Genomic DNA, 11,469 nt, shown 5'->3' with positions numbered 1-11,469 from the left:
TACATATTGAAACCAGTTCTCTCTGGGCGGTGTTTGTAAACAAGAATAGATGCATCAGTGTTCTTTTAGTATCCGACTCTGAGGAGGAATTAAAAGCATTTAATTTTGATAATTTTAAAAATTCACATAATAGTTTTCTATGAACAGAATATTTCATAGATTATTTTTGTGAAAATGAATTTCATGTCAGGTTGTTTACTTTTCCGTCCAAAGACAGTATAACATTGCAGTACATAAAATGCGTACACCTCTGAAATAACTTTCCGTGCATTATAACCTTGGATGACTAATTAAACACCAAAACCTTTTTTCTCAATCATAAATCATTTCTTTTGACTTATTCCATAGGAAAACAGTGAAAAGTGTCAATAGACAGCATAATAACCTGATCATCCATTTACAAAGTGGAATCTCCGATACACAACGCTATCATTAAAATCTGTGTTTGAGATAAAATGACGAAGATATCCGTGTTGTTTATTTCAAAATTTATAATTTTCAATTGTGTTTTTATTAATAAACATGACTTGCGTATTTGTCCATAGCTGAAACAAAGACGGATGTGGACAAAACACTATTAATGATAAAATTCCTCCCTTCCTCAGAATACCGTTGTGAAGCGGGAACGACGGTCTTTAATTGGGACTTGGGAGGGATCATTTACATCCAAATGTTCTTTTATGGTAGCAACCCTTGAGGATATTTTTGCACTGTTCAAATTTTCTTAAATTTAAATGTTTATAATTGTTGTTCTAAAAATCTGTTTTTGTTCTGTTTTGCTAACTTAAAAAATAAAAGTTACGTAATTCCCAAAGAGTTGAAAAGTTTAAGTTATAATAAACCAACTCTTAAATAAAACGTTATCGAACTACAGTGATTTTTTAAAGATCAGTTGATCAGATGTATCAAGAGAACATGTTCTTTCATTCAACTAAATTTTTCATCTTTATTGTTTTAAATTTGGGAATAAGGCCGCCATGCTTCTCACGGTGGACTAGAGTCAATTTAAATTCGAACCGGACCGACCCTCGAACCGGACCTACCCTCGAACCGGACCGACCCTCTAACCAGCCTAAGGTACGCGTGGCAAGAACACGCCCAATCCTATGCTGGCTCCGTTTAAACTCTGATGGCGCGACCCGACTTTTCACTTTACAATCAAACATGACCTCGAGAGGGACAAAAATGTAAACCCTTGCAAAAATTGCAATCTGCATTAGATAGATATTGTTGTATTGATTAAAAAAAATGTATGCATTTCTAACAAGAAATATGCAAGTCTTGAAACTGTAATGGTTTCCTAAACTATAGCAGGCTATTATTTATTTTTTTTTCAGGGATTTTAATAAATCTAATTTTTGTACACCAAATTTTCAAAATTCTAATCATTTATGCTATGTGAGGAACCTGCAGACAAATTTGGGTTGAATCTGTTAACCCGTTTATTTGTACAAGCAAAAAACATACAGACACCAAGACAAGAAAAGTATATGATACATAAAAAAAGAAGCTATAAAATATAGAATTTCAAGGAGGAAATGAGATTTGTAAATATAATGACACGGATATTAACAAGATCGATCCAGACTTATTAAGAAAAATTCTGAAGTTGTAATTTATAAATGAGAATCTATCCTCTATATAGCCAGGGCTGGTTGAAAAGAAGGTACCGGTTTTTTTCGTTCTTGAATCAAGTTATCGTTTGTTCACGGTTCAGATTTTTTAACAGACTTTAACGGCAGACATTTCTAACAATTATTAACAGACTTCACCGTTAATATTCAAAGAATAAAAATTAAATTTCACAAAATTCTAACTTACAATTTTTTCATTTCAGGTGTAAAAATTAAAAAATTAAAAATTAAATTAAAATGATAAGGAAAAATTCTCTAACATATTCTAAGTTATATAAAACCGTCTTCCTCTTTATGTTTGCTTGTCTGTTTGTATCCAATAAACGTCAAAACGACTAAACCAATCTGGCCCAAATTTTGTGTGGGATCGACCTCACATGACCCCAGGAAAGGTTTATAGATTTTAGCCTCCAAAAAAATTCGATTTTCATAAAAATTTTAAAATCCACAAATATTTTTATTACAAAATCCGTGAACTTTTTTGTTTGTTTTTGTTTTACAACGTATACAAAGATAACATGTTCACAATTAAAAAAGAATATGGGCGCAAAGCGTCCTAAAAGCCTAGTAAATATATTTATTAAGAATATGAAGGTGTGGGTATTTATATATAATGATGTTGCATGAAAATGTTTATCAAAAACACTTAATCCCTAATAGCACTGCACTACCGACTTCAAACACCAAGATATAAACAAAAAGACTTAAAAGCATAGCAAAAAAATAAATCAAATAAAAAATAAAAGAATAAGAAAATATCAATTTTACATTAGAAAATATGCGTACTACAGAAGTTAAAATATACATGCATACTACAGAATAATTTTTGTAGAAAATTCCTTTTTTAAAACTTTTTATTGTCACCTTATAATCAGTTTAGATTGTTGACAGTGAGAACCTGAAAACTCTGGAAAAGGAAGACGACTTTTAGACCCAAGTTACGTCTTTTCCTAGTCCAATGGAAATGGGACACAGCAATTATTGTGCAATGTAGACAGATCCAGTTTACTGAATAACTGATTTATTCAGTTACTTGTAAAAATATTTGCTTTGACAAACATCAAATAAGCTTAAAAGTATTTTTATAATGTCGTCTTTTTATTCCTGCAGTGTTAGAAATTAAAACTCAAATATAACTGCAGGCTTATACTATTTGAATAACTTTAATCATTGGACATGAAAGAGAATAATTTTATGTTCAATTACTATACAAATGTTGGAATACGTCTCCACGTGGTTATTTTTTATATACAATTATTTCATTTTATAACATAATTAGCGTTGCCCGTGGAATTTTTTTAAATTCAAAATAATCGATTTTAGAAAGAAAAAAATTGAAATTTTATACTTTGTTACCCCTGGGGTTCTTAAGGGTTTCCTCAACAAATTTCAGCCCATTCGGTTTATCCGTTTGGCCGACTATAGCTGACATATAGATATATATATATGTACATACATTATTTCACTCTCTGCTAAACCTAACTTTTCTTCCGGTCAGCTGTACTGTACTGTACTGTACTGTACTGTACTGTACTGTACTGCAAATTACTGCAGTAAAGCACCGAATGCTTAGTTAGGGTTGACATACATTCATCCTAATATATATAAGTATATGAGTGAAGAGCTTTAGAGCTTTATTATTTAGGTTACTAGCTGAAGGGCCAGGCGTTTCCCGTGGAAAAAAAATTTGAATTATTTTTTTTCAATCGATTTATTTTTAGCATTTAACACCCCCCGGCCACCGATGAGTGACTACAAAAAAATTTAGCCCAATCGGTCCAGCCGTTTGGCCAGCTATTCGCAACATATATATGAATGTTTTGTTTTATTATAAAGAAGATTATTCTTCTAATATTTTGCAGACATTTTAAAAATACAAACGAAAAGTCGTTAAATCGGTAAAACTCTGATTGAGTTTTGTGAAAGCTTGCAACCTTTGGATTAAATTGTGCCATATTTTGTTTTGGACAATTTCGAGGCTTCGTCTAAAGTGTCGTGTGTCATGCATTAATAGTTAACAAAAGAAAATGAAAGGAGATGAGCTTTTGTGACAAACTGTAATTTTTATTCCTTATAATTTTGAAACCCGATCTCGTAGACATTTGATATTTTAAAAAAATATGAATTCTGTCCGATAATATAGTCTACGTTTGAAATATCAAAGGTTTACACTATCAGGTTGCAAAGATAAAAGAAAATCTGGGACTAAGATTGAATTCCTTAGTGTTGGAAAGATACTCTATATTTGAACGATAAACAACATGATTACAATATATACACATTTCTTGGTTTTAGAAATGAACTGAGTTTTTGCCACAAACTCTGATTTGCTAATTATCTTTGTGATTTCAAACTATATACATCAAGGACAAATAAAATATTTAAGTTTGAAATATCAAAAGTTTACACCATCAGGTTGCAAAGATATGAAGAATGGAAAACCAGGGTTTGTGGCAAACACTTTCGATTAATTGTTGTTTTGTTTATTCCAAGTAAATATGTCTGGGTAATTAAATTTTACAAGATATATTCTAAACTATTGAATTTATTTGGATTAATAAAAATATGTGAAAAATCATTAGTCTTTACATTCTGCTTGCATTCTGAAAGGGACTGTAAGCGACATTTTAACTAAAGCCTTCATGTAAAAATAGCAATGCACGCACCTCTGCCTCTTTAGTAAATTCAATCTATATGAAGCATAAAGTCTGACCGCGTCAACCTTGTTGCACCGGCTAGTCCTGTCCATAGAGCTACGTACAGTACAAACTGGGAACGGAAAGGTTGACCCGGCTCGGAAATTAAAATGTACTACGGCTGCCCAAGAATGCCAGATTTACAATTGTACTCTTGAAATCTTTGTCTGGTTAAAATTCAATGTTTATAATTTTGAAAAATGATATTTTTCATCTCCATGCAAAAGTGATTATCCACTTTATAGAAAAACCAAGGAGTTAAATAAACAGAATCTAACACAAAAAATACGTTATTGATCACATAACACCTCCGACCCTTCAGTAAAAGTAAATTCAGCCTTGTTGCACCGGCTAGTCCTATTGAGTGTCTGCTTTATTTACCCAATGTCCGGGCGATATAGTACAAACTGGGACCGGAAAGGTTGACCCGGCTTGAAAATTCAAATGTACTACGACTGCCCGTGATATAGGTAACGTTGTTTGACAGGATGGATATTGGATGGTTACTTGAAATTAGGCCTACAGTCCCTTCATAACCGTTACTTTTTGGTTTAATTTTTGTATAATTTGTTCTAAGTTTTGCATGATTTGTTCTAATTTTTGCATGATTTGTTAAGAAATCACAATATTTAGTGGTGAATGTATTTTCCTGCCTGATTTATTGGCTGGTTCTCCCAGGTTATTTACACAAAAACATTATACGGCCCTAGAAATAAATCTAACAAGCCTTTCGCAAACAAACAACAAGAAGAAGAAAATCATAAATATTCTGAAAAAGATAAATAAGATAAATAAGATAAATGTTCTGAATAAGATAAATAAGATAAATAAGATAAACAAGATAAATAAGATAAATAAGATAAATGTTCTGAATAAGATAAATAATTGTCTTTTTTAACCGGAAAAGTATTTTGATAGAAATAATATCTAAAGCATTTTGAAATTACGAAGAGTATTAGAACATTTTTATGTATTTAAAAAAAAATATTTGCTCTGTAAAAAATATTTTTTAACAGTGGATCATTGGGACATAATCTATATATAAAATTGGCTCGTTTGTCTGTCTCTTTTTATAACCAATAAACCTAAAAGCTTGATCATATATGAATGTTCCCAGGAAATAATATTTTTTATTCAAATATATGTTCCCTTTGACTGGCCAAACGGCTGGACCGAATAGGCTGATTTTTTTGAGAAATCCTATGAGTTCCTCTTGGGTAACATTTTTTTTCTTCAAAAAAAAACATATTTGCTCTGTAAAAAATATTTTTTAACAGTGGATCACTGGGACATAATCTATATATAAATTTGGCTCGTTTGTCTGTCTCTTTTTATAAAAAACGTAAAAGCTTGATTATATATGAATGAATAAGAAATTTCAGACTATGAATTCTGAAATGTTCCTAGGAAATAATATTTTTATTCAAATATATGTTCCCTTTGACCGGCCAAACGGCTGGACCGAATAGGCTGATTTTTTTGAGAAATCCTATGAGTTCCTCTAGGGTAACATTTTTTTCTTCAAAAATCATTTTTTTAAAAATTCGATTTAAAAAAATTCTATGGATGGGCCACGCCGGGCCCTTAACAGCTAGTATTTATTATTTTTTTAAATGACACAATTTATAACAGAAAAAATCCGCACAACACTATTTGCAAAGCTTGAACCCTAAGACTCAATTTTATTCCTGACTGTAGTTTGATATGAAATGGGTGGGTTGCATGGTAATACTGGATTTTAATTACAGATAAAATGGAACAAGAACATTGTGCTGAAACTAGTCCTTTCTCGAGTTCGCAAAAACAAAAACTAAAATATTCTATTAAAATTGTATAAAATAGAATCTGAGAAAAAGAAGTTTTTTTCCAAAGTGACAGTTTTTAGCTCGATAGCTTAATAAACAGTGATGATGTAAATCTGAACCAATACAATTGTGACTTGTGGCAGTTTGTCAATGAGAACCAATGAGAAATGAGAAGGTGGGATTGAACCAATAGGAGTGAAGGCATGTGTAGCAAATCAGCTGGCTCTCCAACTTCAAGCGGGATGCAGGTAAAGTACCACTGAGGGCAACATTTTTTTGAACGAACGAAATTTATTAGAACCACGACATTTAACGTGAACGATGGTGTTGTTCAGGAAAAAAAGAACCATGGAGGAATGATTTAGATAGTTCAGAGAAATGAAAAAACGATAGTTTTTTTAAACGAGCGATTTAAAATCGTTTGAACGAACTTTAAAAATATTATAGTTTTTTTTTACTGAACGAAAGATTTTTCCTAAAGGTTTTAAAAACTGATTGCTTTTTTACTGAACGATAATTTTTCAAACAATCTTTTGTAAAAAACGATTGTTTTTTTACTCAACAATCGTTCGATGAGAAAATGAACAAAACTGATGGAAAATGAACAATATTTTTGAGAACAAACAAAATAATTTTTTTAAACGATTGAAAAAAAACCCGAAAAAAATGGGTCTTTGATGAACGATGAACAAACGAAATGAATAAAATACTTAATGCGCCCATCTCTACTGAGAGTAAACTAATTATAAGCACATGCATTTTTATCATTTAAGCAGAATGTTTCTGGTTCAAAAAATTTTCAATTTGTACATAGAAAAGGGATGAATGAGACTGAAGAAAAGTAGCAAAACTTTTGAATTCTTATACAGGGGTTGTTTATATTGAATTGTTACGTTTTAGAACAGTTATGAAATAGGTATTAAGTTGAAAATAAGAGTTGTGAATTGTTAGAGCAAAGGAATTGAGTTTTTGTCAGAAACTCATCTCAAAGGTTTACACCATCAGTTTTCATTATAAATTTGAGTTTGTGGCAAAAATTTAATTTGATTCTGGTAATATAAGTTGCTGATCTGTTCTAATATTCCACAGTAAAATGTGAACACGAAACAAAGGCATGCCANTCGGACTTTTTGTTCAATTCGTTTGATAGCGAACGATTAAAAAACGCAAACGGTCTGACTGAAATTAAGCGCAAACGATCATCAATTTTAAATAGTTTGTTATTTTCGTTTGTTTTGAAGAAAATATCGTTTTTATTTCTTTTAACGATCCAATTCGTTTGTTAATCGTTCAGTACCGTAATTTCAAAATGTTTTTGCAGTTACACAATATTTACAAACAAAAAAATATTATAGAATACAAGGCTTTTAGGTCGCTTCGCGCCACATTCCCTATCAACAATTTTAGCCTTGAACATTTAAATCATTCTTAAATTTTTGCGGATTTCTCTGTTTAAATTGGTGAATTTTTCAAAAATGATAAAGGAATTGAGTTTTTGCCACAAACTCAAATTTTCTAATCTCTTATTCTTTGCAACCAGTTGGTGTAAACGGATGATATTGAAATTCATAGTTTGAAATATCAAAGGTCTACGACATCTGGTTGCTATAGGATATATAGGGGGGAAACAGTTAGAGTTTGTGGCAAAAATTCTTTTTCTTTCGACATTTTTTACGGTTTTTTTTCTACTTAGACCTGCCATAAACCTTCCATAAGTTGTCTCAAAAATGTTTAGCTCTATCGGTTCAGCCGTTTTTACGTTAATTGGATGAAAGCAAACAAAAAGAGAGACAGACAAGCAAAGTAATGTATGTATGGAAAAATGACAATGTGTATTCAAGAAAATTATTTTTAAGGCCTTTTCAAAGTTAGCAATTTTTTCACTTCTTTATCGCACGTCATAAATTGAAATCTTACATGTTTTTAATCATAACTTTTATTGATGAGATATTAAACAGAAAAAAATGTTTAACATTTTTAACAAAAATTTGCTTCTCTTCTACTTGAGTTTAAAATCAAAGCCTGGAGCTGCGAGGTAACAAAGTCGTTTTATGTTAATGTTAGATAACCCTGACCTGGAGTTTGATCTTTTTATAGCTTTTTATATCAATTCGGTTTTAAATAAAAAGCTATTTATAGAAAATTTTATTTTGAAATATCGTTGCTATTTCTTTTGCCCAATTTTGAGTTGTGAATTATTGTCTATTCCCCTTGATTAGGCATTCATCAATTTTACATAATAGTTGAGTTGTTAACAATATTTCCCCCGCTTTTTAGCAAACTTTCTTTAATCTATCTATCTATCTATCTATCTATCTATCTATCTATTTATCTATCTATATATATATCTAAATATATATATATATATATATCAGGAGGAACTGCTTACAAGTACATTTGGAAGTCATGAATCTGTGTGTAAGGCTGACCCTCCAGCCCCTGACCTGGGTCAGGTAGCTGGACCGGTCAGGATGAAACTAACCCGGGGACAACAATTCAAAAATAATCTTTACAAGGTGAGTTCAACGTTCAGAGATTTTTGTTGCGATTATCTTTAAATTAAAGGGAGTGTACGCGTAATTTCAAGTGATCCTCCTCCACGCAAAGATGGCAATGTGAATGAAAACGGTTCCCTTGAAACCATTCTTTGATCAATAATATTGAAGAGCTAGTAGTTTTTCTAGATTTTAAAGTGCTTAATTCCGATAACTCAAATATTTTTTTCTGCAATAGAAACCACACTTTTAAATAATCAGTTTTAAAAATTATAAACATTGATGTCTAATCCATACTTTTTAAAGGATATTGTTGTTAATCGGGCGTGTTGCCATCTTTATATGGAGGATCATTAATATTGAGCTGACAGTCCCTTTAAAAAATCTGGTGCGCGTTAGGCAGCATTTCGAAAGGTTTACTAAAGAGCACTGTTGTTATTGGACATTTAATGACAGGTCACGTGATATTGCTTCAACGGGTCACGTGATATTGCTTCAAGGGGTCACGTGATATTGCTTCAAAGGGTCACGTGTTATTGCTTCAAAGGGTCACGTGATATTGCTTCAACGGGTCACGTAATATTACTTAAAGGGTCATGTGATATTGTTTTAACGGGTCACGTGATATTTTTCAAGTGATCATGTGATATTGCTTCAACGTGTCACATGATATGGTTCAAGGGGTCAAGTGATATTGCTTCAAGGGGTCAAGTGATATTGCTTTTTTAAACCCTATATCCTTGCATTATGATGGTGTAAACCTTTGATGTTTGAAAATAGCTAGACTTTTTATAGTTCTAGTAGAATTCAAGAAGTATGGAGTATAAAATTGTGTTCAGTTTCTTTATATATATAATTAAACACAACTCAAAAAATGTTAAGAACCAGTTAATACAATTGTTGGTTCCAAGTTGTGATCGTGCTTAGTGCTGTTATTCAATTTGGTTCGCATATATTTATCTCAAGGTCAAAATTTGGTTCGCATATATTTATCTCAAAGTCAAAATTTAGTTCACATATATTTATCTTAGGGTCAAAATTTGGTTCGCATATATTTATCTCAAGGTCAAAATTTGGTTCGCATATATTTATCTTAAGGTGAAAATTTGGTTCGCGTATATTTATCTTAAGGTGAAAATTTGGTTCGCATATATTTATCTCAGGGTCACAATTAATTTGGTTCGCATGTATTTATCTCAGGGTCAAAATTTGGCAACGCGTAAGAAAATCAAAATTATAGATATTTGCTGTCCTTACATTATTATTACCTTGACAAAAAATATATACAAAAAACGAAACAAAAATAACTAAAAGGAAAGGGATAAAACAACTGTTTTTGTTCGTATTCAAATTATTTTAGGGTAAAATATTGCATAGTTTTATATAATAACAAACTTTAACAGAATACAGTTTTGAAGTTGAATTAAAAACTAACCAAAACGATAAACAGCATCAGCTGTTCACTCCTGTATGCCGGGTCCATTAGTGCCTTATCCAATCAGGGTTCAGCCATGTGTTTGTTGTCTATTCTGAACCAATAGAAATTGCATGGCGGTTACATCTATCTTTCTATCTATCTCATCATCCAATTAGAGATAAATCCTTAAATCGGAGCTTTACACTAAATGGAAATATTTACTTCTATTAAAACTATAGTGATGTGTTAGTGTAATTTTTTTCAGAACACATTCCAAGGGATATTGTATTCAGGTTAATATTGAACTTGGAGAATTATTACAGTGACTGTTGAAGTTTGTGGGTTTTTATTGACGAGAAATTAGTTAAAGTAAATATTTAGATGATCACCATCAAGTTTTAGAGTTTTTTAGTGTTTTCAGATTATTACTGAATTTGGAGAGTTATTACAGTGATTGTTGAAGGTTATTGAGAAGGTTGGAGAAATTTTTAAGTGTATTTTTAGATGACTGCACGCTGGTCTAGAGTTTTACGGTGAATTTCTGGGTGATTGGATATTCTAGTGATTGCTGAAGTTTTTACAGTGTATGTTTAGGTAATTGCTGAGGTTTTACAGTGTATGTTTAGGTGATTGCTGAAGTTTTTACAGTGTATGTTTAGGTGATTGCTGAGGTTTTTACAGTGTATGTTTAGGTGATTGCCGAATTTTTTACAATGTATGTTTAGGTGATTGATGAGGCTTTTACAGTGTATGTTTAAGTGATTGATGAGGTTTTTATAGTGTATGTTTAGGTGATTGCTGAGGTTTTTACAGTGTATGTTTAGGTAATTGCTGAGGTTGGTATTCGAGAGAATATTTACTATGGAGCAATATTCCTCTGTATGACACTCATCGTTCTCTTCTGCTTCCTCATAGTTAACAGGTTAGAAGAGAACTCAAATTAGGAAGCGTAATTTCAAGTGAACCTTTATTCAAAGATGGCAATGCCCGATTCACATTGGCACTCTTGAAACCTTTGTATGTTCGATTATGTAGAAGTTATTGTCATTTTTCTAGGGTTAAAGTGTTTAATTTTGAAAATTCCTATATGTTTTCCTGCAGTAGAAATGGGCAAGTCACTTTTGTAAAAAAATTACAATTGGAAATAATCAGTTTTTAAAATACTTGATAAGACAAAGCTTTCAAGGGAACCGTTGTGAATCGGGCATTTTCATCTTTGCATGAAGGGTCACTTAAAATTACGCTTACACTCCTAAGGGTCAAGGTCAAGCTCAGGGTCAAGGTCAAGCTCAGGGTTATAGGTAGAATTAAGTTTAAAGCCATGGTCTAAGGATATTTAAGATATATTTTTAATTTTCCTATTGCAACTCTCCGCTCATGCAAGGTAGTGATTATAAAAACGCCCTTTAACCCCCCCCCCCC

General features: G+C 31.6%; 1 protein-coding gene across 1 annotated transcript in view; it reads left to right on the top strand.

Annotated features, from left to right (window-relative positions):
• Nucleotides 1–6,066: 6,066 nt before the first annotated feature.
• LOC111694794 (protein lev-9) overlaps nucleotides 6,067–11,469 on the top strand; it is a gene marked incomplete in the record, with an annotated part of 65,945 nt that continues 60,542 nt past the window's right edge. The window contains 3 exon segments of the mRNA XM_023463820.1: nucleotides 6,067–6,383; nucleotides 8,511–8,651; nucleotides 10,872–10,969. Coding sequence (XP_023319588.1) covers nucleotides 6,339–6,383; nucleotides 8,511–8,651; nucleotides 10,872–10,969 — 284 coding nt within the window.

Source organism: Eurytemora carolleeae, unplaced genomic scaffold (genome assembly GCF_000591075.1).
Source record: "Eurytemora carolleeae unplaced genomic scaffold, Eaff_2.0 scaffold9, whole genome shotgun sequence".
NCBI lineage: Eukaryota > Metazoa > Arthropoda > Copepoda > Calanoida > Temoridae > Eurytemora > Eurytemora carolleeae.
The sequence above is the reverse complement of the archived record's forward strand: the minus strand, read 5'-3'. Positions and strand labels throughout refer to the sequence as shown.